At 44.4% G+C, this 26,886-nt stretch overlaps 1 protein-coding gene and 1 long non-coding RNA gene across 2 annotated transcripts in view; one reads left to right on the top strand and one right to left on the bottom strand.

Moving 5' to 3' along the window:
* Window positions 1–2,016: 2,016 nt before the first annotated feature.
* si:ch211-15p9.2 (uncharacterized protein LOC562650 homolog) lies at window positions 2,017–7,169 on the bottom strand. Its single transcript, XM_064969269.1, has 2 exons — window positions 6,985–7,169; window positions 2,017–5,959 (listed from the first exon to the last, which is right to left on the bottom strand). Exon 2 carries the CDS (start codon window positions 5,928–5,930, stop codon window positions 4,371–4,373), a length of 1,560 nt encoding a protein of 519 aa, XP_064825341.1. The 5' UTR covers window positions 5,931–5,959; window positions 6,985–7,169; the 3' UTR covers window positions 2,017–4,370.
* A 109-nt stretch (window positions 7,170–7,278) lies between these two features.
* Window positions 7,279–26,886, top strand: part of LOC135541169 (uncharacterized) — a 50,066-nt gene continuing 30,458 nt past the window's right edge. The window contains exons 1-2 of the long non-coding RNA XR_010455930.1: window positions 7,279–7,345; window positions 8,347–8,443. This is a non-coding gene — a long non-coding RNA (uncharacterized LOC135541169). The remainder of the gene's footprint in view (window positions 7,346–8,346; window positions 8,444–26,886) is intronic.

Here is a 26,886-nt window from a genome sequence, read left to right as displayed (position 1 = left end):
TCAGGTTTCAAGACTAGTCATTCAACTGAGACTGCTCTTCTCTGTATCACGGAGGCGCTCCGCACTGCTAAAGCTAACTCTCTCTCCTCTGCTCTCATCCTTCTAGACCTATCGGCTGCCTTCGACACTGTGAACCATCAGATCCTCCTCTCCACCCTCTCCGAGTTGGGCATCTCCGGCGCGGCCCACGCTTGATTGCGTCCTACCTGACAGGTCGCTCCTACCAGGTGGCGTGGCGAGAATCTGTCTCCTCGCCACGCGCTCTCACCACTGGTGTCCCCCAGGGCTCTGTTCTAGGCCCTCTCCTATTCTCGCTATACACCAAGTCACTTGGCTCTGTCATAACCTCACATGGTCTCTCCTATCATTGCTATGCAGACGACACACAATTAATCTTCTCCTTTCCCCCTTCTGATGACCAGGTGGCGAATCGCATCTCTGCATGTCTGGCAGACATATCAGTGTGGATGACGGATCACCACCTCAAGCTGAACCTCGGCAAGACGGAGCTGCTCTTCCTCCCGGGGAAGGACTGCCCGTTCCATGATCTCGCCATCACGGTTGACAACTCCATTGTTTCCTCCTCCCAGAGCGCTAAGAACCTTGGCGTGATCCTGGACAACACCCTGTCGTTCTCAACTAACATCAAGGCGGTGGCCCGTTCCTGTAGGTTCATGCTCTACAACATCCGCAGAGTACGCCCCTGCCTCACACAGGAAGCGGCACAGGTCCTAATCCAGGCACTTGTCATCTCCCGTCTGGATTACTGCAACTCGCTGTTGGCTGGGCTCCCTGCCTGTGCCATCAAACCCCTACAACTCATCCAGAACGCCGCAGCCCGTCTGGTGTTCAACCTTCCCAAGTTCTCTCACGTCACCCCGCTCCTCCGCTCTCTCCACTGGCTTCCAGTTGAAGCTCGCATCCGCTACAAGACCATGGTGCTTGCCTACGGAGCTGTGAGGGGAACGGCACCGCAGTACCTCCAGGCTCTGATCAGGCCCTACACCCAAACAAGGGCACTGCGTTCATCCACCTCTGGCCTGCTCGCCTCCCTACCACTGAGGAAGTACAGTTCCCGCTCAGCCCAGTCAAAACTGTTCGCTGCTCTGGCCCCCAATGGTGGAACAAACTCCCTCACGACGCCAGGACAGCGGAGTCAATCACCACCTTCCGGAGACACCTGAAACCCCACCTCTTCAAGGAATACCTAGGATAGGATAAGTAATCCTTCTCACCCCCCTCCCCCTTAATGATTTAGATGCACTATTGTAAAGTGGCTGTTCCACTGGATGTCAGAAGGTGAATTCACCAATTTGTAAGTCGCTCTGGATAAGAGCGTCTGCTAAATGACTTAAATGTAAATGTAATGTAAATGAGTAAAGGGTCTGAAAACGTACGTAAATGTGATATTTGCATTTCTAAAAACCTGTTTTTGCTTTGTCATTATGGGGTATTGTGTGTAGATTGATGGGGGGGGGGGGGGGCTGTTCAATCCATTTTATAATAAGGCTGTAACACAGCAGAATTTGGAAAAAGTCAAGAGGTCTGAATACTTTCCGAATGCACTGTATGATTGCCATCCCCATGAGGGTACCACCCTCCTTCAGGCCATGGATGAGGCATGCAATGACTTCAATCAAGATCTATCTCAGGCTTAGATACACCAGGCCAAAATATTTTTGCCCAGGTGCATGAACAATGAGGATATTTACTGTGATTTCAATAAGAACCTATGGCCAAAGGCTCGAGTCAAGCTTGATTCAAACTAGTGCCTGTTAAACATAGTTTAATTTATTTCATTTGATTACATCGTGAAAGATGTCTTCAATGATCATAATGGAAATGTGATGCTCACTAAATTTGTATGGGTAGTTTGTGTATTGCCTAATTTGAAAACTGTGTAATGTACTGTAATTTTCAGTGCTGTAGCATACTACTTTCAAAGGCCAATATAGATAATGTTTTGCTGTTGGATTTACTGGTTATTACAATAACTTAATTCAAAATATCTAATATGTATTATTATTTATTACAAATGCCAATGCAGCATCTCTTTTTCCTGTGGTCCATCAAAATTAAGGCAGTTATATTCCATTTTAAAAACATCACAATACATTTCACAACCAATTTCACAACACATTAACTGATGCCCTCAGGCCACTACTCTGTCACATATCTGCAACACAGAATCCATGTCTACATGTGTGTATAGTGCGCATGTTGTCATATGTGTGTGTCTGTGACTGTGTCTCTTCATATTCCCTGTTGTTCCATGAGGTGTATTTTTATCAGATTTTACTGCTTGCATGATTTACTTGTGGAATAGTGATGTGGAATAGATGTGATATGAGTAGAGTTCCATATACTGTGCACCTCCCATCATCTGTTCTGGACATGGGGACTGTGAAAAGACCTCTGATGGCATTATATTCTGTGTTGGTGAATAAACCAATGTACTCGTTATATTTCACAGTAAAAATATGTTTTGGATCAATAGATGTGTGGTGAAAGATGCCTACAAAGAAAATGAATGCACAATGAAAGGTTTTGAATGTAAGAGTGGCTAGTACAAGTGTTACCCGTTTGGAGTTTTGTACTAAGAGTTTTGAAAATTCACCACATACTTGACAATAGTACCAAAGCGATAAAAAAAACTGTAATACTGATTCACGGTTGTTTCAAGTTGTGTATGCTGTTGACGGTTTGAGTTATCATGAACTCCAATTTGGCTTGAGGGCACGGAATATTCACATATTAGTGGATTGATGCCTTTATTAAATAGCATACAGTAACGAATAATAGCAATAGTAGAATTGCATCCAGTTCTGCTAAATATGTTTGGTGTTTGCAGTCCACACTGTTCTAGATGGCTTCTTCATGTACTGTTGTTATTTTACACATTACATTCACGCATCTCCAAAAGTAAAAATATTATGCTTCTATAAATGATATTGTATATGTGAGGTACATACTCAATAGGCAAGATATCTGCTGTTGATATAGTATTATAGGACTGAACAATGTAAATAAGTTGGATGAGCCCCAGCTATCAATGAGGAATCGGCCCAGAAGCCTCTTCCGGGGGGCTGGAACTGATTGAATCGGCCCGGAATGAAGATAAATGACTGCTCAGAATCAGCTAAGTACGTCGGGCCGTTTCCGTCTATCGGAATTCAGCTGACTTTGCCGGCATTTTACCAGAATCCCCTAGAAGCAGCCTGATGCAAATATAAAAAAATGCATACAAAATTACCTGATTTTTGTCATTTTAAATATTACTATTATAACTTTTATACATATAAATTATACCCATCCACAAAAAAACATTTTGTCAGAGGAAACACCATACACCTGGTGACCGTGTCAGCGTGCATGCACCTGGCCCGCCGCAGGAGTCACTACAATGAGATGGAACAAGGACATCCCGGCCTGCCAAACGCTCCCCTAACTCGGACGACGCTGGGTTAATTGTCCGTAGCCTCATGGGTCTCCCGGTCACGGCCGGCACGGGTCTTGAACTAGCATCTGTAGAAATGCAGTTTTCACTGCGATGCAGTGTCTTAGACCACTGCACCACTCGGGAGGCTGTTTAATGCTTATCAATTGCCCTACACAAAGTATCAAAATACTACACAGGACTCTAAAAGAATTTCATTTAAATGTTAAAGGTATTTTTTGATCACAAAAACTGAGGAAATATGGAAATATAAATAATGAAATGTTAATTATATAAAGCAGCCCATGTAATTATCTGCCAGAGAGTAGCCCCAATCGCCCCGAGCCCCAAGTAATACATTTGGGCCAGATAACTCTCACCGGAATCCCCACATCCTAGCCATAAGTAATAGAGTGGCCAGACATAAGTAATACTGCCGAAGGCGGCCCAGGCTCAGGGCAACAAGACATCAGCCGAGACTGACTCTCAGCCGAGTGCCCCGACTCTCAGCCGGAATCGGCCCAGATCCACTGTGCTAGCTGGGGTGTATATGTAAAAATGGGGATAGATACAGAAACACGCGAAATGAAGAAGGCTATGCAGGTGTGAAAATTGTCTAAACCTCCAAAACTGCACTCACGAGTAAAAAATTAGAAAATCTTGATAGGCTGCTTGGCATATGCATAGCCAGGATAAAAAAGACGCAACGAAGCATTGCTGTTGAACTCGGCTTCGTTATAGTTGGTAAGCCTACAGAGGACTTTCTAATCAAATAGAACAGAAAACAACTGAAATATTTCAAAATATGAGGGTCACCGGCATCATCACATCTCTCTTGGAAAATGTCAGAGCCCCAGTTTGACAAGAGCGCCATTCTTAGCGCCAGCCAAAAATAGAGCCCCTTATCCCCCTTAATGTCTGATCTTTAATTGGCTTACATGTTGGCACTATTTAAATGGATTACAACAATTGTTATGTCATCCCTGTACATCCTTGCCAGGTCCTGAGGCAAGCTGAGCATTTTCGACAAGCGCCTTGGGTCCACAGTACCAAAGCCATCACTCCCTAAAGCATGTCGGATCAGATGTGTTGCAGAGTTCTCATCCTCTAAAGCAAAAATGGCTCTGCTTTTCCTCTCCTGGAGCAACCTGTGCATCTGTCCCAGTGTGAAAGACAGCCCGGATACAGGTTTCTGCCAGTGTAGACCAGTCAGATGTTCTCCTATGACCTGCACCACAGTTTGCCTGTGCATCAGCTCCCATAGTCCATCAGTTGCCATGATCAGAAACTTGTCCTTTGGCCTCAGTGTGTGGATTGTCACCTCTGGCTCAGCAATGAGATATGGTGGCGTGTGGTAGTTAGGTGGGAGCATCTTAAACTCATTGGCCGACAAGATGTCTGGTCTTGTTTCATACACCCGGTTCAACATTTCACCACTCCATTTAAACTTCATGTCTCCGAACCCTCTGAAGGGCATGAGGAGGCCCAGTAGCCTGTCGTGTTTGACTACCGTCTTGTGTTCGAGTGCAGGGTGCTCCGCTAGAACCCTCTGCAACTCGTCTGCGTTTTGGGCATTGTGGTCGTTACTGATGGTGTGTGCTGACCAGGTCCCGTTCTCCTCTTGGACTCCCAGCACGGCCCTGCTATCCCCCAGGTTGGCCACATGCAGGTCATCTCCATCCACATGGACGACACATGCTGTGCACCCTGACAGAGCCACCCGAAGAGGGGTGAAGTGGGAAAAGGGGTCCCCAAAGTCCACCTGGGCCTCAAGTGAAATGTCATTGTCCAACCTCTTGAATGCATTCATCAAAGCCGTTTGGACGTCCCTGTCCTCATCCTCCTCTAGATCGATCCTCTCTTGCCAGTACGTCCTAAGGCTGTTGAAGTAAAGCTTCCCAGAGTCTCTGCTGGTATGGTCATTTGGGTGCTTGTGCCACTGTAGCATGGGTAACACCGGCCTTTCATTCTCAACTGCATCCTCAATGTCCATTAAGGTCTTCACTGGGAGTAGAGCCACAGCAATGTAGTAGAAGAGCCTTTCGCTGACTGCCTGGGCGCACGCATAACCTGCATGTCCATCGAAAACCCCCAAAAGCATTCCCCTACTCTGGAGACAAGTCGCTGCACTCCTGCGGTCCTCATTCAGAGCATTTGATGCCAAGATGTTACTATCTAACCCTAAAATTGAGTTAACAGAGTTTCGTCCATCATATCCATTGACTTTATAACTGTACTCATTAGCTTTTAAGATGTGGTTTATTTTAGAAAGAGGCATCTGACTGGTCTGATGGTTGTCTCTGTATTTTCTCCCATTGATTGTTTCTGCTGGGTAGTGGATACCGATCAAATCTACTGGAGGTCTGGAAGAATGACACAGTCTAGTATCAAAGCCAAGTAATTTCATTTGGGTCAAGCAGCTTTTCCTTATCAGTCTTAACCTGTACATGGCCCAGTATTGTTTGAAGTGTTGAAAGCAGAGCGGAGGTACCATCTTTAGAACTTGGAGTTTTCAAACGCCACCTGTCAATAAAGCAAGCATGTCAATAGAATTTAATTGAATGTGATTTACAGTACTCTGAGGGTTCACCTAAAGGGTTCACCAGGATGCTTCTTCCCGAGAGCTAAAGAACCATATCACGTTCTGCACATCTGTTACGCACAAATCAGTCTACTGGCAGCCTATGTGGAATGTGTCGGTATCCTTTGTGGAATGTATTTTAAGACATGATTTGTGTACATTGTTGTTGATTTTATGCTTTCTTACATCCCATTAGTTGATGTAACCTATGAACCTTGATGTAATCGTCATATATATGCTGCCATATCCTACCCTGAAAAGATAACGTTGTTTATAGTTACAACAGACATGAGACACTTATAAGCGTCTGTGACAGCATGAGCAGTGCCATTGAGGCTACAACTCATACGAATCCCGACCCAGTTGACTACTTTGTCTACTATAAAATGCCTGAAGCATGGTGGACGCCCTCAATGACACTGCCCATGCTAAAATGGCCACTCAAGGCCTCTATCATTCTCTGTGGTTACAGTAGACAAAGAAGTTTGAACAACATGTCTTTCACCGTAAAGTAGCACATGTGCAGAAGGTACAGTTGTTCAGCTATTGGGAAGAGGCTTCAACAAAATCAGGTCACACAGCCACTGCATTCTTCTTTTAAGTACACTCTTTCCAAAAGTTGTTTTCTATCCAAACTATTCGTTCTCGATCTTATTTCATTGAAAGAATGTGTTAATTATTGACAATGACCCTTGAGACATGATTAGACTATTACATACTAGACTACATGTAGATTGTAGTAGTAAACCGGTGCAACAGACAATTGACAGTTCTGTGTACCGTTACAGCACTTTATTTTACTGTTTGAAGTTGAAGTTCTGTACCCATCCTCTCCACATAATTTTCAATTGACCACAGAGCTTGAACTTTCAAGACATTCAACTTTCATGTTTTAAATGTCCTTATACATTTCCAAAGTGTACACAAGAACACCTTTAGACATTTGGCTCATACTTGGTCACCTTACCTGCTGTAGCCGATGAGTTACTCTGAGCAGTTCTTGAGAACAGAACAGTTTGGTTATATTTTAACTTGGGTAGACTACTTTGTTCCCATGCTTAATATAATGTAGGATGAATCTGTTTTGGACGATTATAATGTGCTGTCATAAGCTGACATTTCCTCCCCAAAATGTGACTATAGACAGGCTCTCAATTGTAAGAATTGGTTTGAGTATACAGAACATCACATGTGCAATAAAGTGTGACCTTTGAAATGAGCATATTCATATCTGGTCTACAAATAGGTAATCTATAAACCAATGGAAGCTTGAAAGACGTGTATTGTAAATATTGCATAAAATCCATGGGACAATGGATGAATGGCAGGTAAGGGAATATCATAATGAATTTTAAAAGCCTCATATCATCCCAAAGTTCTCTGACTTCTTCACTTCTCTTTTCTACTTCTGTACACATTTATTCCTTCACTCACACACACAAAATCATCAATTTGGCCAATATTTAAGGACGACCAAACAAACAAAGGGGTTTGCAAACTCTGGACGAATCCATATGACCTCTATTTCAATTGGTGGATATAATATACCTCCGTTAAATGCCACGTCCGTAAACGTACAAACATTGAGAATGGACCAATTAAGTGTCTACATATAAGCAGTCAGTACACCCATGTCTTGTGCTTTCCGTCTTGTGTTGGGAGAGGCGATTCACCTTATTGAAGGACCCGGAAACAAAACTGTTATGTTTGTTCTTTATATAATGACAAACCGGGCGTAGGTTTAACTACTTTTAATGAACATATACTTCAGCTAGAAAACACCATTTTTAGCCATGCAAGGCATTCTTCAACCACCTGCCCCCGCATAGCCTGCTGGGTAACGTAGTCTAAATGTTATTAACACATAACAACACATCTTCTTTCCTTTAAAATAAAACTACTTTTCCATGTAACTACACGTCACATCACATTTGTTTCATCAACCTGCATAGCATGCCATTTTCAATAACACACATTTCTTTCCCCCAATTTTTTCTTCTTTTTTTTCTTTTTTTATATAATTTTTTTAACTAAATATAGTCTGTCCAACAATACTCTATTGTGGCTCTATTTCTTTTCACATAAACAAAACATTCAGTCCAGGTGCCCATTTTTTGTCCTTTTTGGTCATTCTGCTGAAATGCTTCCTGAAACAGTTGAACAGCGTTCATTGTCAGTCAGGGTGTTCTGACTGAATTGTCCATTGCTAAAGGCATTTGACGCTTCAGCAGTATCCTGATGATCCTCAGTTCCTTGAGTGAATGTCTGAAGCCTTAGATCCACTCTGTTTTGTCTCAGTTGTGATCCATGCTCCGTTTGGGTCTCATAGGATTGCGGTGCAACTTCTTTCTGCACACACCCTTGCTGCATCCAGGTTCCTGTAGTGATGTCTCGGAGTCGTACATGATCTCCAGGTCGCAGTTCGGGTAAGTGTCTTGCACTTTTGTCGTGTCGCTGTTTTTGTTTGTCTTTCTGTTTTTCTTTCGAGTTTGACTTTGTGAGCACCTCTGGGTGTTAGCAAGTCTTCATTGATGGGTAGGTTGGTTCTGATGCGACGTCCCATCAACATTTGTGCAGATGAAAGTCCGTTCTGCAGCAGTGCGCTGCGGTAGATCATCATATTTTTTAGGAAATCCTCCTTTCCATTGTGTGCCTTTTTCATCAGACCTTTGACAATTTTGATTGAACTCTGTGCTAAGCCATTGGTAGTTGGGGCTGGAGGTGTTGTGTTGGAATCCCCAGTCGTTAGCGAACGATCGGAATTCTGAACTTGAGAACTGCGGGCCATTGATTTGAGGTAGGTGACTACAGCTCTGCTGGAGGTAGTTGGCAGTGTGGCTATTTCAGGGTAGTTTGAGTAGTAGTCGGTGATAAACAGTGTGACTTTTGCCATTGCAGTCAAAAAGGTCAACTACAACAGTACTCTGTTGGGTACTGGATGAGGCATTAGCGGCTCTGCTTGCTGCTTTGGCCTGTAGGTCAAACACATTTCACATGAAGCAGTGGTATGGCTGATTTCCTGGTTCATTCTTGGCCAGCACATTACTTATCGTACTCGTCGTTTGCATTTTTCCTCACACAAGTGGCCCTTGTGTATTTTCTGTAGCATTTCTTTGCGTAGTGTTATGGGAATGACAATCTTGTTGCCTTTCAACACTATGTAATCCAAAACGGTGAGTTCTGCTCTGCACATCCAATAATCCTGTATTCTCCTTGGACAGTTGTTTTTCTGTGCGGGCCATCCTATCAGTGTTGTGTCTTTCAACTCTGTCATTGTTTGGTCAGCTGCGGTCTCTCTTTTGATCTTCTCCATTCTCTCAGAAGACACCGTAAGTGATGATAAGATCATGTCAACATAGGCCCGAATCTCAGTGTTTTTCTGTGTGTCGAAGCTCTCCTTCTTGTCGACTGCTCGAGAAAGAGTGTCGCCGGCGAACGTAAACTTTCCCGGGGTCAAGATCATCTTCACATAATACTTTTGCTCTCTGATCAACATTCTCTGGATTCTCATTGGACAATCATTCAGTGGCTTAGACATGATTGACACCAATGGTTTGTGGTCGGTTTCTACTTCGAAGTCTCGTCCGTAGACGTATTGGTGAAACCTTTCGCAAGTGTATGTGCTCGCCAGTAGTTCTTTCTCTATTTGTGCATACCTTGTCTCTGCGCCTGTCAAGGCTCTGGATGCATAAGCGACGGGTTGCCATGTGTCATCATGCAGTTGAGGAAGTACTGCTCCCAAGCCAAACTGTGACTCGTCTGCAGTATTCCTTGTGCTTTTCTCTGGATCATAGAACATGAGCACTGGCTCTTCTGTGATTGTCTTCTATAGGTTTTTGAAGCAGTTTTCCTGTTCATGGGACCATTTCCATTTGTTTTTCTGTTCCAGAAGACATATGAGTGGAGCGGTGTGATACTGTTGTGTCTAGGTGGTAGGTGTAGGAGTCAGGCGCAGGAGAGCAGTGATGTCTGAGAAGCGTGTTTTAATAGGAAAGTCCACCAACACAGGAATGGCACAATCGAAAAGGTACAACGCCCTCGACAACAGAGAACCCGTACAAACGCACGGAGGAACAAACAAAGTTCCGACAATCATACACTTAAGAATCTGTGAAAACAAATAACGGCATAACCTAACCGAGCACATCACAATGAAAGACTAATCCCGCACAAACTTAGGCAGGCAACAGGGTACATAAATACACACAGAAATTAACGCAAATTAAACCAGGTGTAAAAAAGAACCAAAGACAAAACAAACAGAAAAGGAAAAAGGGATCGGTGATGGCTAGTAGACCGGTGACGCCGACCTCCGAGCTCCGCCCGAACAGGTATAGGAGCTACCTTCGGTAGAAGTCGTGAAAAGCAGAATGTGCTGACAGTTGAGGTATGAACTTTACAAGGTAGGTGATCATGCCCATGAAGCGTCACACATCGTGCTTGTTCTTCGGGCGCTCCATGTTGTTGATGGCTGATGTTTTCCTCGGGTCTGGTTTGACTCCATCCTCTGAAAGTACGTCTCCCACGAAGGTAAGTGTTTTCACACCAAACTCACATTTGTCCTTGTTTGGTTTTAGGTTAACTTCGTGTCATCTCCAGCACGTCTCACTCTCGCATTGTGTTCTTCTTTTGTGGACCCCCAGATGATGTTGTCCTCCATCATAGTCTCCACTCCTCGAATGTGCTCGAAGATCATGTGAATTGTCTTGTGGTAGACCTCTGGCACTGAGAGAATCCCATATGGTAGATGAAGAAATCTGTACCTACCCTCAGGTGTGTTGAATGTGCATAGCCTTGAGCTTGCATCATCTAGCTTCATTTGCCAGAATCCTGATGAGGCATCAAGCTTACTGAACCACTTTGCTCCAGCAAACTGCAACATTATCTCTTCTCTGGTTAGCAACTTCAAATGCTTTTTCTTGATTGCTTTGTTGAGATCTCTCAGGTCGAGACATATCCTGAGATCGGCGTTCTTTTTGACCTCAATAACCAGTGAGCTTACCCAGAATCTGTAGGTTCATCCATTTTTGTGATGACGTCCATCTTTTCCATGCGTCCGAGTTCCTCTTTGAGCTTTTTCCTCAGTGCAAATGGAACTTTTCTGCATACAGGCACAACTGGAGTAATTTTGTCATCAGTACATATTTTATGTTCTTCTGGTAAACGTGACATTCTGGCTTGGTACAAAGTACTCCTCATATTTAGCCATTAGCACAGTCAATGTCAAGTTTGCCTCGTCTTGCTGAAAGCTATTGTAAATGTCCAATGCATCCTCTCCAATAACATGCAGAAAAATGGAAGCTTTCCATTTGTTATCATCTCCCCCTGCACCACTGGCTGCTAGATAGATATTGAGTCTCTAATTGAAACGTTTCCAATTGTCAGCTAGATTGCCTGCTAACTGCATAGGAGAAGGAGGACTAAGCCTATCCATGACGGAGAACAGGAACAGTGTCAATTTCTCTTACTTCAGTATGTTGCTCATCAACTTGCTCGTCAACAGATTCCAATGCAGCCTCACTCTCGCTGCTGTCACTCTCGCGGCTCTTTGCCCTCACTCTTGCAAGCTAGCATCTTCGACTACTCATGTCACTTGATTTGTGGTAGAATGTTCAATTTTCTTCTCTGAAATTTGCAGTTACTCCTTTCTTTTCTCTGTCTCGTCTTAGCTACTACCAATCTGACACCATGATATGTTTGTTCCTTGTATAATGACAAACAGGGCTTACGTTTAACTACTTTGAATGAACATATACTTCAGCTATAAAACTCCATGTTTAGCCATGCAAGGCATTCTTCAACCACCTGTCCCCCGCATAGCCTGCTGGTGTAACAGTATAGCTTCCGTCCCTCTCCTCGCCCCTACCTGGGCTCGAACCAGAGACCCTCTGCACACATCAACAACAGCCACCCTCGAAGCATCGTTACCCATCACGTAACATAAGCCACAGCCCTTGCAGAGCAAGGGGAACAAATACTTCCCCTCATAGCCTGTTTCCCTTCTAAGTTTCTTCCTAGGTTTTGGCCTTTCTAGGGAGTTCTTCCTAGCCACCATGTTTCTACACCTGCATTGCTAGCTGTTTGGGGTTTTAGGCTGGGTTTCTGTACAGCACTTTGATATATCAGCTGATGTAAAAAGGGCTATATAAATACATTTGATTTGATTCAAGGTCTCAGAGCGAGTGATGTCACTGATTGAAACGCTATTAGCGCGCACCCCGCTAACTAGCTAGCCATTTCACATCGGTTATACTGGGTAACGTAGTCTAAATGTTATTAACACATAACAACACAAAAACAATGTCCGAATGTTCTGTTTTGTGGAGGACTTCCGTATGTGGCATTCTTGTCGTTTTGCGAACGTTAGCTAGCTAGCTGCAATCTGCAAATCCTGACAACTTTGTGCGGGAGCATCTCTTCCCAAGGTTCCATGGGAACTCAACAACCACATATGGCAAGGAGAACAAGCAGGTGGCCTACACATGGATATGAATATGTGGACATCTATAAGTACCTAGGTGTCCGGCTAGACTGTAAACTCTCCTTCCAGACTCATATCAAACATCTCCAATCTAAAATCAAATCTAGAGTCGGCTTTCTATTCTGCAACAAAGCCTTCACTCACGCCGCCAAACTTACCCTAGTAAAACTGACTATCCTACCAATCCTCGACTTCGGCGATATCATCTACAAAATAGCTTCCAACACTCTACTCAGCAAACTGGATGCAGTTTCTCACAGTGCCATCCGTTTTGTTACTAAAGCACCTTATACCACCCACCACTGCGACCTGTATGCACTAGTCGGCTGGCCCTCGCTACATATTCGTCGCCAGACCCACTGGCTCCAGGTCATCTACAAGTCCATGCTAGGTAATCCGCCTTATCTCAGTTCACTGGTCACGATGGCAACACCCACCCGTAGCACGCGCTCCAGCAGGTGTATCTCACTGATCATCCCTAAAGCCAACACCTCATTTGGCCGTCTTTCGTTCCAGTTCTCTGCTGCCTGTGACTTGAACGAATTGCAAAAATCGCTGAAGTTGGAGACTTATCTCCCTCACCAACTTCAAACATCTGCTATCTGAGCAGCTAACCGATCGCTGCAGCTGTACATAGTCTTATCGGTAAATAGCCCACCCAGTTTTACCTACCTCTTCCCCATACTGTTTATATTTATTTACTTTTCTGCTCTTTTGCACACCAATATCTCTACCTGTACATGACCATCTGATCATTTATCACTCCAGTGTTAATCTGCAAAATTGTAATTATTCGCCTACCTCCTCATGCCTTTTGCACACAATGTATATAGACTCTTTTTTTTCTACTGTGTTATTGACTTGTTAATTGTTTACTCCATGTGTAACTCTGTGTTGTTGTCTGTTCTCACTGCTATGCTTTATCTTGGCCAGGTCGCAGTTGCAAATGAGAACTTGTTCTCAACAAGCCTACCTGGTTAAATAAAGGTGAAATATTTTTTTTAAAATGGATAGAGAGCTGTGGGTTTAGTCTGGAGAGTAGAGGCACAGGAGTGAGTCTCAAGAGCCATGGCTTTCTGCAAGCCCTGATGGAGTGTTAAACTCTCAAGAACTTCTCGAAATCAAATGACCTGTTGTGAGTAAGATGTGTGAGCCTGGCTGAACTGATGATGTTATCCCTAAATTGAAGGCATTCTATTTCACATATATGCTGCCAAGGATTGAATAGGAGTTCCAGTTAGGCAGACTAACTCAAATCAAATCAAATTTTATTTGTCACATACACATGGTTAGCAGATGTTAATGCGAGTGTAGCGAAATGCTTGTGCTTCTAGTTCCGACAATGGGGTAATAACCAACAAGTAATCTAACTAACAATTCCAAAACTACTGTCTTATACACAAGTGTAAGGGGATAAAGAATATGTACATAAAGATATATGAATGAGTGATGGTACAGAGCAGCATAGGCAAGATACAGTAGATGGTATCGAGTACAGTATATACATATGAGATGAGTATGTAAACAAAGTGGCATAGTTAAAGTGGCTAGTGATACATGTATTACATAAAGATGCAGTAGATGATATAGACTGCAGTATATACGTATACATATGAGATGAATAATGTGGGGTATGTAAACAGTATATTAGGTAGCATTGTTTAAAGTGGCTAGTGATATATTTTACATCATTTCCCATCAATTCCCATTATTAAAGTGGCTGGAGTTGAGTCAGTGTGTTGGCAGCAGCCACTCAATGTTAGTGGTTGCTGTTTAACAGTCTGATGGCCTTGAGATAGAAGCTGTTTTTCAGTCTCTCGGTCCCAGCTTTGATGCACCTGTACTGACCTCGCCTTCTGGATGATAGCGGGGTGAACAGGCAGTGGCTCGAGTGGTTGTTGTCCTTGATGATCTTTATGGCCTTCCTGTAACATCGGGTGGTGTAGGTGTCCTGGAGGGCAGGTAGTTTGCCCCCGGTGATGCGTTGTGCAGACCTCACTACCCTCTGGAGAGCCTTACGGTTGTGGGCGGAGCAGTTGCCGTACCAGGCGGTGATACAGCCCGCCAGGATGCTCTCGATTGTGCATCTGTAGAAGTTTGTGAGTGCTTTTGGTGACACTCTTTGCTCCAAACATGTTCATTTGTGGTATCTGGGCTTGGGTCATAATACTTTGTTTTTGAATAGTTCTTATTTTGTGCCTAGTAAAGCTCACTCTGTCAGCTCCACCTTATTATCGAAGCATAACTCTTGGTGTTTTTTTGTATTGCACAGTTCTCTTCATGTGCACATTTACCTGATAATATTTGCATAATTCTTCTTGTTTTTTTTGTCTTGCCTTGTACAGCTTGCTTCATACATGTTTATCTAATGCCTAAGGATAACTCCTTATGATTTATACATACTTTTATTGTACCTTGTATAGCTCCTTCTTCTCATATGGCACTCCATGAACTTACCTAAGCATACCGTAACTCATCTCCAAGAGTTTAAAATGTGTTTTCAGTTTGATTCTGGGTTTTGTTTTCAAGGTCACAAATGAACAAAACAGCGTGGCACTTGAAAAACAGTTGTCTTCCTTCTTGGTCTGTTAGACATGTTGGTGTTGAAGAAAATGTATTTTAAATAGATTTTAGAAGGCTTGATAGTGGCACCTAGTGGATGCCTGTAATTATCAGGAACAGGCAAAGTTACAGTACATTTCAAATGTAGGACCATTAAAATGATTCACATCAAACAGGAAATACAGTGGGGCAAAAAAAGTATTTAGTCAGCCACCAATTGTGCAAGTTCTCCCACTTAAAAAGATGAGAGAGGCCTGTAATTTTCACCATAGGTACACTTCAACTATGACAGACAAAATGAGGAAAAAAATCCAGAAAATCACACAGGATTTTTAATGAATTTATGGTGGAAAATAAGTATTTGGTCAATAACAAAAGTTTATCTCAATACTTTGTTATTTACCCTTTGTTGGCAATGACAGAGGTCAAACGTTTTCTGTAAGTCTTCACAAGGTTTTCACACACTGTTGCTGGTATTTTGGCCCATTCCTCCATGCAGATCTCCTCTAGAGCAGTGATGTTTTGGGGCTGTTGCTGGGCAACGCGGACTTTCAACTCCCCCCAAAGATTTTTTATGGGGTTGAGATCTAGAGTCTGGCTAGGCCACTCCAGGACTTTGAAATGCTTCTTATGAAGCCATTACTTCGTTGCAGTGGTGGTGTGATTGGGATCATTGTCATACTGAAAGACCCAGCCACGTTTCATCTTCAATGCCCTTGCTGATGGAAGGAGCTTTTCACTCAAAATCTCACGATACATGGCCCCATTCATTCTTTCCTTTACACGTATCAGTTGTCCTGGTCCCTTGGCAGAAAAACAGCCCCAAAGCATGATGTTTCCACCCCCATGCTTCACAGTAGGTATGGTGTTCTTTGGATGCAACTCAGCATTCTTTGTCCTCCAAACACGACGAGTTGAGTTTTTACCAAAAGTTCTATTTTGGTTTCATCTAACCATATGACATTCTCCCAATCTTCTTCTGGATCATCCAAATGCTCTCTAGCAAACTTCAGACGGGCCTGGACATGTACTGGCTTAAGCAGGGGGACACGACTGGCACTGCAGGATTTGAGTCCCTGGCGGCGTAGTGTGTTACTGATGGTAGGCTTTGTTACTTTGGTCCCAGCTCTCTGCATGTCATTCACTAGTTCCCCCGTGTGGTTCAAGGATTTTTGCTCACCGTTCTTGTGATCATTTTGACCACACGGGTTGAGATCTTGCGTGGAGCCCCAGATCGAGGGAGATTATCAGTGGTCTTGTATGTCTTCCATTTTGTAATAATTGCTCCCACAGTTGATTTCTTCAAACCAAGCTGCTTACCTATTGCAGATTCAGTCTTCCCAGTCTGGTGCAGGTCTACAATTTTGTTTCTGGTGTCCTTTGACAGCTCTTTGGTCTTGGCCATAGTGGAGTTTGGAGTGTGACTGTTTGAAGTTGTGGACAGTCTTTTATACTGATAACAAGTTCAAACAGGTGCCATTAATACAGGTAACGAGTGGAGGACAGAGGAGGCTCTTAAAGAAGAAGTTACAGGTCTGTGAGAGCCAGAAATCTTACTTATTTTCCACCATAATTTGCAAATAAATTCATTAAAAATCCTACACTGTGATTTTCTGGATTTTTTTCTCATTTTGTCTGTCATAGTTGAAGTGTACATATGATGAAAATTACAAGCCTCTCATCTTTTTAAGTGGGAGAACTTGCACAATTGGTGGCTGACTAAATACTTGTCAGTTCAGGGCCCTCTCGGGGTGGAGGGCCCCGAGAGGGCCCTCCATCGGTCCCTTTAAGGTAAACGAAAACAAATATGTTAAGCATATCCCTAAGCACATCGTTTATGAGCGCTTGGAACACCGCTGGGGCGTTGGTCAGGCCGAAGGGCATCACCAAGTATTCATAGTGACCAGTAGGCGTGTTGAAAGCGGTCTTCCACTCGTCACCAGGTCTGATCCGCACAAAATGGTATGCGTTCCGCAGGTCAAGCTTAGTGAAAACAACTGCTTCCTGGAGCAGCTCAAAGGCTGTGGCCATAAGGGGTAGCGGGTAACGGTTACGGACGGTTATGGCATTGAGTCCCCGGTAGTCGATGCAAGGACGTAATCCACCGTCTTTCTTGGCCACAAAGAAAAACCCTGCTCCCACCGGGGAGGTGGATGGACGCATGAGGCCTGCTTCCAGAGCGTCCTTGATGTAGGTATCCATAGCAGCTCGTTCGGGTGGAGATAGGGAAAAGATCCGACCCCTGGGGGCAAGTGCCCGGAAACAGGTCGATGGGGCAATCATAAGGTCTATGGGGTGGTAGCATGGTGGCCCTCTGTTTGCTAAACACCAGTTTGAGGTCATGGTAACACTCGGGAACTCGGGTCAGGTCGATGGATTCTAAAGACTCGGGAGTAGAACTCGGGGAATTCGGGAAAATACAAGTAGCTTGGCACGTAGGACCCCACTGCTTGATAGTGCCCACAGACCAGTCGATGTGAGGGTTATGGCTGTGAAGCCAGGGGTATCCAAGGACGAGAGGGAACTCGGAACAGGAGATCAAATGAAAGTTCATCAATTCCTGGTGTTGTGAAACTGAAAGTCGCAAGGAGGTAGTGACATGAGTGACAAGTCCAGATCCCAAAGGGCTTCCATCCAAAGTAGTAACCCTCATGGGGTCACTTAGAGGTTCGCCCAGACACCATCCATGAAGTTACCTGCAGCTCCAGAGTCTACCAAGGCTTGAAGGTGAAGCTTGTGGTTGTCCCAGCAAAGGGTGACTGGAATGAGCAGACGGGAGTTGGACGGATGGGAGGAGGTTATGTTTCCCGTTACAGTTCCCCCCGGTCTGTACGGGACAGAGCGTTTCCCTGGAGCCCGGGACACGTGGAACGGAAATGGCCCGGTTTGCCGCAATATAGACAGCGTCGCTCCCTCATCCGGCGGTCTCTCTCAGCCTGGGAGATGCGTCCAATCTGCATGGGTTCCGGTGGAGCCAGCGAGGATAAAGGTGGGGACTCGGAGCTGGGACTGATAGGGGCTAGAGGTCTACGGTTGAGTTCTCTCTCTCTCAGACGCTGGTCAATGCGTGAGGCCAACTTGATCAGGGACTCGAGATTGTCCGGTGGTTCCCGAGTGGCCAGTTCATCTTGGATAGTGTCGGAAAGGCCTTTCAGAAAGCACACCGTGAGCGCCTCGTTGTTCCAGCCACTCGCTGCTGCCACCGTGCGGAACTGGATGGCATAGTCCGTCACGCTGCGACGACCTTGGTGGAGAGTCAGGAGCTGTTTGGCTGAGTCAGGACCACTGCTTGGGCCTTGAAACACTCGTTTGAATTCCTCAGCAAAGGCAGAGTAGCTGGCACAGCAGGAACTATGGGCATCCCACACAGCAGTAGCCCAGGCCAGGGCTTTTTCCGACAGCAGGGTGATTATATATGCGATCTTAGACCGGTCGGTGGGAAACGACGAGGGTTGCAGCTCGAAGGAGAGAGAGCATTGGGTGAGAAACCCTTTACAAGCACTTGGATCATCTGAGAACCGTTGGGGAGGTGGATGACAAGGTTCAGCCAGGGGGTTAACTGCCATGGGTACGTGAATCTGAGGTACTGGGACGGGAACTGTTGCCGGGTAAGTCGATCAGATATCTGCTTTATGGAAGTCAGCATCTCCGACAGAAGATGAGAATGTCTAGCCATTAAGGCCTCTTGCTGAACCAGGGCGGCTTCGTGGCGTTGGACAGTCTCCTGGTGGTGGGACAGCATGGCAACAAGGTCCTGGGAACTGGCTGCCTCTGGGTTCATTTTTGGCTCTGTGTTTCTGTCAGGACCCGGTTACGAACCCGGGTCTCCGGAGTGAGAAACAGTCACTTAACCAACTGAGCCACGAATAGTCGGCAGAACCCAGAAGATGAGGCAGACACAGCAGTACTTGAGACGGTGTATTTAATAAAGTAAAAAGTGAAGTCCTTCAGGAAAACATGTAACTCCACAACCTCAAAAGGAATTCCACAAGAACAAGGTAATCCACAAGGTAATCCTCCAAGACAAAAAGGTAAATCCGCAAGGTGGTAGGTATGGCATAAAAAGCCTCAAAAGATACTCAAAAATAAATAAACAAGAACAAAAAACAGAATTCCACAAGAGTGTCCACCGGGATCAACAAGAGTTCACAGAATACTAGGGCTGGGTGCTAACATACAAACACAGAGCAAAGAACTGAGGGAAACTAAGGGTTTAAATACAATCAGGGTAAACGAGGCACAGGTGCAAATAATAATGGGGATCAAGGGAAAGCAAAAGGTCAAAAAGCACAATGGGGGCATCTAGTGACCAAAAACATTTTACATACATTTACATTTAAGTCATTTAGCAGACGCTCTTATCCAGAGCGACTTACAAATTGGTGAATTCACCTTCTGACATCCAGTGGAACAGCCACTTTACAATAGTACATCTAAATCATTTAAGGGGGGGGGGTGAGAAGGATTACTTTATCCTATCCTAGGTATTCCTTGAAGAGGTGGGGTTTCAGGTGTCTCCGGAAGGTGGTGATTGACTCCGCTGTCCTGGCGTCGTGAGGGAGTTTGTTCCACCATTGGGGGGCCAGAGCAACCGGAACAACCCTGGCCAAATCCTGACAATCAAAACAAACTCTCAACCTAATATATTAATTTGGGGACAGGTCGAAAAGCATTAAACAATTATGGAAATTTAGATAGATAGCTTGCTGTTGCTAGCTAATTTGTCCTGCGGTATAAACATTGAGTTGTTATTTTACCTGAAATGCACAAGGTCCTCTACTCCGAAAATGTATCCACATAAAACGATCAACCGAATCGTTTCTAGTCATCTTTCCTCCTTCCAGGCTTCTTTTTCTTCTTTGGACTTTATATGGCGATTGGCAACTAATTTTCATAATAAGGTGCATTACCACAACCGACCTCAGTTCATCTTCCAATCACCCACATGGATATATGTTCCTAAAAACCAATGAAAAGATGGCACGTGGGTATATGCTTCTAAAAACCAATGAGGAGATGGGAGAGGCAGGACTTGCAGCGTGTTCTGCGTCACAAATAGAATCAACTTCTATTTTAGAGCCTGGCAAAGCAGACACTCGTTTGCGCGGGTGAGCAGTGTGGGTGCAATGATTGAATAACATGTACAGTGCCTTGCGAAAGTATTCGGCCCCCTTGAACTTTGCGACCTTTTGCCACATTTCAGGCTTCAAACATAAAGATATAAAACTGTATTTTTTTGTGAAGAATCAACAACAAGTGGGACACAATCATGAAGTGGAACGACACTTATTGGATATTTCAAACTTTTTTAACAAATCAAAAACTGAAAAATTGGGCGTGCAAAATTATTCAGCCCCCTTAAGTTAATACTTTGTAGCGCCACCTTTTGCTGCGATTACAGCTGTAAGTCGCTTGGGGTATGTCTCTATCAGTTTTGCACATCGAGAGACTGAAATTTTTCCCCATTCCTCCTTGCAAAACAGCTCCAGCTCAGTGAGGTTGGATGGAGAGCATTTGTGAACAGCAGTTTTCAGTTCTTTCCACAGATTCTCGATTGGATTCAGGTCTGGACTTTGACTTGGCCATTCTAACACCTGGATATGTTTATTTTTGAACCATTCCATTGTAGATTTTGCTTTATGTTTTGGATCATTGTCTTGTTGGAAGACAAATCTCTGTCCCAGTCTCAGGTCTTTTGCAGACTCCATCAGGTTTTCTTCCAGAATGGTCCTGTATTTGGCTCCATCCATCTTCCCATCAATTTTAACCATCTTCCCTGTCCCTGCTGAAGAAAAGCAGGCCCAACCCATGATGCTGCCACCACCATGTTTGACAGTGGGGATGGTGGGTTCAGGGTGATGACTGTGTTGCTTTTACGCCAAACATAACGTTTTGCATTGTTGCCAAAAAGTTCAATTTTGGTTTCATCTGACCAGAGCACCTTCTTCTACATGTTTGGTGTGTCTCCCAGGTGGCTTGTGGCAAACTTTAAACAACACTTTTTATGGATATCTTTAAGAAATGGCTTTCTTCTTGCCACTCTTCCATAAAGGCCAGATTTGTGCAATATACGACTGATTGTTGTCCTATGGAGAGAGTCTCCCACCTCAGCTGTAGATCTCTGCAGTTCATCCAGAGTGATCATGGGCCTCTTGGCTGCATCTCTGATCAGTCTTCTCCTTGTATGAGCTGAAAGTTTAGAGGGAAAGCCAGGTCTTGGTAGATCTGCAGTGGTCTGATACTCCTTCCATTTCAATATTATTGCTTGCACAGTGCTCCTTGGGATGTTTAAAGCTTGGGAAATCTTTTTGTATCCAAATCCGGCTTTAAACTTCTTCACAACAGTATCTCGGACCTGCCTGGTGTGTTCCTTGTTCTTCATGATGCTCTCTGCGCTTTTAACGGACCTCTGAGACTATCACAGTGCAGGTGCATTTATACGGAGACTTGATTACACACAGGTGGATTGTATTTATCATCATTAGTCATTTAGGTCAACATTGGATCATTCAGAGATCCTCACTGAACTTCTGGAGAGAGTTTGCTGCACTGAAAGTAAAGGGGCTGAATAATTTTGCACGCCCAATTTTTCAGTTTTTGATTTGTTAAAAAAGTTTGAAATATCCAATAAATGTCGTTCCACTTCATGATTGTGTCCCACTTGTTGTTGATTCTTCACAAAAAATACAGTTTTATATCTTTATGTTTGAAGCCTGAAATGTGGCAAAAGGTCGCAAATTATTCATTAAGACCTCCCGGGTGGCGCCGTGGTCTAAGGCACTGAGATTCTGGGTTCGAGCCCAGGCTCTGTCGCAGCCTGCTACGACCGGGAGGCCCATGGTGCTGCGCACAATTGGCCCAGCGTCGTCCGGGTTGGGGAGGGTTTGGCCGGGCAGGGATATCCTTGTTTCATCGCGTACTAGCGACTCCTGTGGCGGGCCAGACGCAGTGCACGCTGACCAGACCACCAGGTGTACGGTGTTGTCTCTGACACATTGGAGCGGCTGGCTTCCCGTTGGATGTGCATTGTGTCAAGAAGCTGTGCGGCTGGCGGGGACGCATGGCTCTCGACCTTCGCCTCTCCCTAGTCCTACAGCGATGGAACAAGACAATTGGACATGGCGAAGAGGGGGTAAAAAAAAAAAAAAAATAATACAATTGTATGATTCTGAGCAGTCATTCATTTGATTCCGGGCCGAGTCCGACACCCCGATTCCGGGCCGATTCAATCAGTTCCAGCCCACAGGAAGAGGGACTTTTCTGGGCCAAAAAAGTGGGATTACATTGCTATATCATGTGATGTGGTTAGCTGATAGGTTAAACACCTGTCCAAGCTTTGATATAGCGGTATAGCAATCTAATGCCCGACTGCGCAGTCGATGACATGGCATGCAAATTACGTGCTATGCAACTATTGGTTAATGCAATGCATTATCTGCAATTTGGTCAGGGCCTGGAACATGACCATCAACTAGCTGAATGAGATATGTTAGGTTAGGGTTGGACTGAATACCCACAGGATGGTAGATCTCCAGGAAGAGGGTTAGGTAGCTATGTTGTAACCTAAGTTGTATTTATTGGTGCGGACCTTAACAAAATGTCCTTTTGCAATGGAAAACTAAAAACAAGCGTTTCTTATAGGTCGAGTTCAGGTAGTGCCTTGCCATTTCAGTCCGCTTTCATTCTGTTTGGTGCCTTGTGAATGCTACCGTGTACTGCCTCCAACCAAGTCCCAGGCTTTTGTGGACACTGCCCCACAACAGCTCATTTGCACTTCTATAGTTTCCGTTTTGTTTTTGTGTAGACAGCATGTCTGACCCAGATTCAACATTATGAATTCAGAAAGACTGCTCACAGGAAAGATCAAAAGGAATAATGTGACGGAATGGTGTGGCCTCCCATCTCGTCTGTGTGTAGTGTCTTTAGATTGGTCTGTTACACTGGTCACAGCAAGACTCTTTATTGCCACACAATTAGAATTGATGGTTATTGCTTTTGGTACAGCATGATAGACAAAAACTCTCACAAGGTTTAAGTTTGAATTTATTAGTAGACAAGTAGAACATTTTAAGGCACAGTGTGAATTGCATTGACTCTTGAATTGCAATTAACAAAATATTATAGAACAGCAAAGATACGTGAAAAAACAGACATTATACAGCTTTGCCAGGAAAATAACCTCAACGTCAACAAAACAAAAGAGCTGATCGTGGACTTCAGGAGACAGCAGATGGAGCACGCCCCCATCCACATCAACGGAACAGCAGTGGAGAAGGTGAAAAGCTTCAAGCTCCTCGGCGGACACATCACTGACAATCTGAAATGGTCCACCCACACAGGCAATCGGGTGAAGAAGGTGCAACAGCGCCTCTTCAATCTCTGGAGGCTGAAGAAATTCGGCGTGGCCCCTAAGACCCTCACAAACTTGGAGGGTCAAACGCATCACCAGGGGCACACTGCCTGCCCTCCAGGACACAAATGTCACAGGAAGGCAAAAAAGATCAGCAAGGACATAAACCACCTGAGCCACAGCCTGTTCACCTCGCTATCATCCAGAAGGCGAGGTCAGTACAAGTGCATCAAAGCATGGACTGAGAGACTGAAAAACAGCTTCTATGTCAAGGCCATCAGACTGTTACATAGCCATCACTAGCCGGCCTCCAACAAGTACCCTTCCCTGAACTTTCACTAGCAGGTTACCACCCAGTTACTCAACCCTGCACCTTAGAGGCTGCTGCTACATCAACATGGATTCACTGGTCACTTTAATAATGGAACACTGGTCACTTTAATAATGTTTACATACTGTTTTACTCATTTCATATGTATATACTGTACTCTATTGTATTCTAGTCAATGCCACTCCGACATTGTTCATCCTAATATATATTTTATAATTCAGTTATTTTACTTTTAGATTTGGGTGTATTGTTGAATTGTTAGGTACTACTGCACTGTTAGAAACAGCTAGAAACAAGCATTTCGCTACACTCGCAATGGCATCTGCTAAAAATGTGAATGCAACCAAGAACATTTGTTTTGATTTGAATTTAATTCAGATCAAATCTAATGTATCTACCAGTATAGAGTCTGATAGGAAATAGTTGGAATGGCTTTGTCCTAGCAGGTGGAACTGAAAAGCTGTCAACTGGAGGGAGGTCATGAAGGAGGTGCGAGTTTCTTTGAGGTGTTCCATTACAGTCACCATTCATGGACAAAAACTTGAGGGTAGAGCTGGGGAGCAGAGTTGCAACATATAGCCATCTGCATTGTACTTGCTCAAGCTCCTTCTACAAGTCTTTGGTGCAGGCCAGGCAGCAGGCTGTTGGCCAGCCTGCAAGCATAGTGGAGTCTGCCACTAGCACAGTCAGTGTAGTCAGCTCAGCTATCACCATTGAGACCGTGTCTGTGCCTAGACCTAGGTTGGGCAAAACTAAACATGGCGGTGTTCGCCTTAGCAATCTCACTAGAATAAAGACCACCTCCATTCCTGTCATTATTGAAAGAGATCATGATACCTCACATCTCAAAATAGGGCTACTTAATGTTAGATCCCTTACTTCAAAGGCAATTATAGTCAATGAACTAATCACTGATCATAATCTTGATGTGATTGGCCTGACTGAAACATGGCTTAAGCCTGATGAATTTACTGTGTTAAATGAGGCCTCACCTCCTGGCTACACTAGTGACCATATCCCCCGTGCATCCCGCAAAGGCGGAGGTGTTGCTAACATTTACGATAGCAAATTTCAATTTACAAAAAAAAATGACGTTTTCGTCTTTTGAGCTTCTAGTCATGAAATCTATGCAGCCTACTCAATCACTTTTTATAGCTACTGTTTACAGGCCTCCTGGGCCATATACAGCGTTCCTCACTGAGTTCCCTGAATTCCTATTCTACCTTGTAGTCATAGCAGATAATATTCTAATCTTTGGTGACTTTAATATTCACATGGAAAAGTCCACAGACCCACTCCAAAAGGCTTTCGGAGCCATCATCGACTCAGTGGGTTTTGTCCAACATGTCTCTGGACCCACTCACTGTCACAGTCATACGCTGGATGGTATGCAGCAATTAAAACCATTTGTACAAAAATACACATTTTTACCACTGAATCCAACAATTCACCAAAACAAAAATAAAACAAATGTAAACATATACTGAGTCAATCTTTTGAAAACTTATATTCCCTAAAACAATTCGGCTTTAGCCTACAGGTCTAGTAGAGTTAGAAAGCAAGTGTGTGCCAGAGCGTTGTTGCCTTAGAACAATCAGCGCATTCAACTGCCGCTGTAGGAATGTACAGACAGGGATTTCGCCCAGTGTGTGGACCTGGTCAATGCTCCCAGTCGCCTTGCAGTAGGCTACCGCACAGTCTAATCACCGGTGGCTTGTCCACCCAGCAGGGGCATCCTGGGCTAGGAAGACCAGTTCACCTAGATGATATGTCACAGCGCAGATAACGACCTCCGTCTTCCGCCGCACAGCAAGGCACAAGAGGAGTCAGAAGACTCAAGTAGAATGGCAAAACACAGATAAAAAACCTGACTGTGCAAATGTGTCAGTCACAGCACAGATGTATTTTAGATTTTACCTGTTTTTTAATGACAACTCTCGCAGCCTAGAACGGTTTTGCTAAGTAATAAAAACTTGAAACAATGTGTGACAAACAAACAGGCTCAGCAAAACTGCCCTGCCGCTATCTTGAGAATGACTCTACAAACTTGGTACACCTGTATTTGGGGAGTTTCTACCATTCTTCTCTGCAGATCTTCTCAAGCTCTGTCAGGTTGGATGGGGAGCGTCGCTGCACAACTATTTTCAGATCTCTCCAGAGATCTTAGATTGGGTTAAAGTATGGGCTCTGACTGGGTCATTCAAGGACATTCAGAGACTTGTCCTGAAGCCACTCCTGCTTTGTCTTGGCTGTGTGCTTAGGGTTGTTATCCTGTTGGAAGGTGAACCTTCATCCCAGTCTGAGGTCCTGAGCTCTCTAGCAGGTTTTCATCAAGGATCTCTCTGTACTTGCTCCATTCATCTTTCCCTCGATCCTGACTAGTCTCCCAGTCCCTGCCACTAAAAAACATCCCCACAACATGATGCTGCCACCACCATGCTTCACTGTAGGATGGTTCCAGGTTTCCTCCAGATGTAACACTTGGGTTTCAGGCCAAATAGTTCAATCTTGGTTTCATCAGAACAGAGAATCTTGTTTCTCATGGTCAGAGTCCTTTAGGTACCTTTTGGCAGCTCCAATCGGGCTATCATGTGCCTTTTACTGAGGAGTGGCTTCCGCCTGGCCACACTACCATAAAGGCCTGAATGGTGGAGTGCTGCAGAGATGGTTGTCCTTCTGGAAGTTTCTCTCATCTCCACAGAGGAACTCTGGAGCTCTGTCAGAGGGACCATCGGGGTCTTGGTCACCTCCCTGAGTGTGACGGAGAAGTCCGTCATAGGCCGTGGGCAGCGTTTGGTACACTAACACACACATTCATTGCACCTCCCTGCTCCATTATCAGCTACGTTAACGTTGTGGGTCAACACACAAGTTAACTTCTCTATCTCAGTACATACATTTCACACTTTATTCTTACCTCCCGTCAGTAACAGTTTATGGTATAAAGAATATACAGACAAGCATTTGTATTTAATTTAAGCAAAGTTTATTGTACTTATCAATGATATGGATGAGCACCTTGTTTGTTTGGTTCTGTTCCTCTCTCTCCATCTCTGTAGCTTCCGGGTATGCTACCAGAGCTAGGGTAATTGGGCTGGCTTTGTACAGTTGTGGCCAAAAGTTTTGAGAATGACACCAATATTAA

The sequence above is a fragment of the Oncorhynchus masou genome, chromosome 6 (assembly GCF_036934945.1).
Source record: "Oncorhynchus masou masou isolate Uvic2021 chromosome 6, UVic_Omas_1.1, whole genome shotgun sequence".
In the NCBI taxonomy this organism is placed as follows: domain Eukaryota; kingdom Metazoa; phylum Chordata; class Actinopteri; order Salmoniformes; family Salmonidae; genus Oncorhynchus; species Oncorhynchus masou.
This window is presented reverse-complemented; position numbering and strand designations above follow the sequence as displayed.

What these genes read in the sequence shown, in the direction of transcription:
- si:ch211-15p9.2 (XM_064969269.1), bottom strand. Translation starts at nt 5,930, where the DNA reads ATGGTACCTCCGCTCTGCTTTCAACACTTCAAACAATACTGGGCCATG.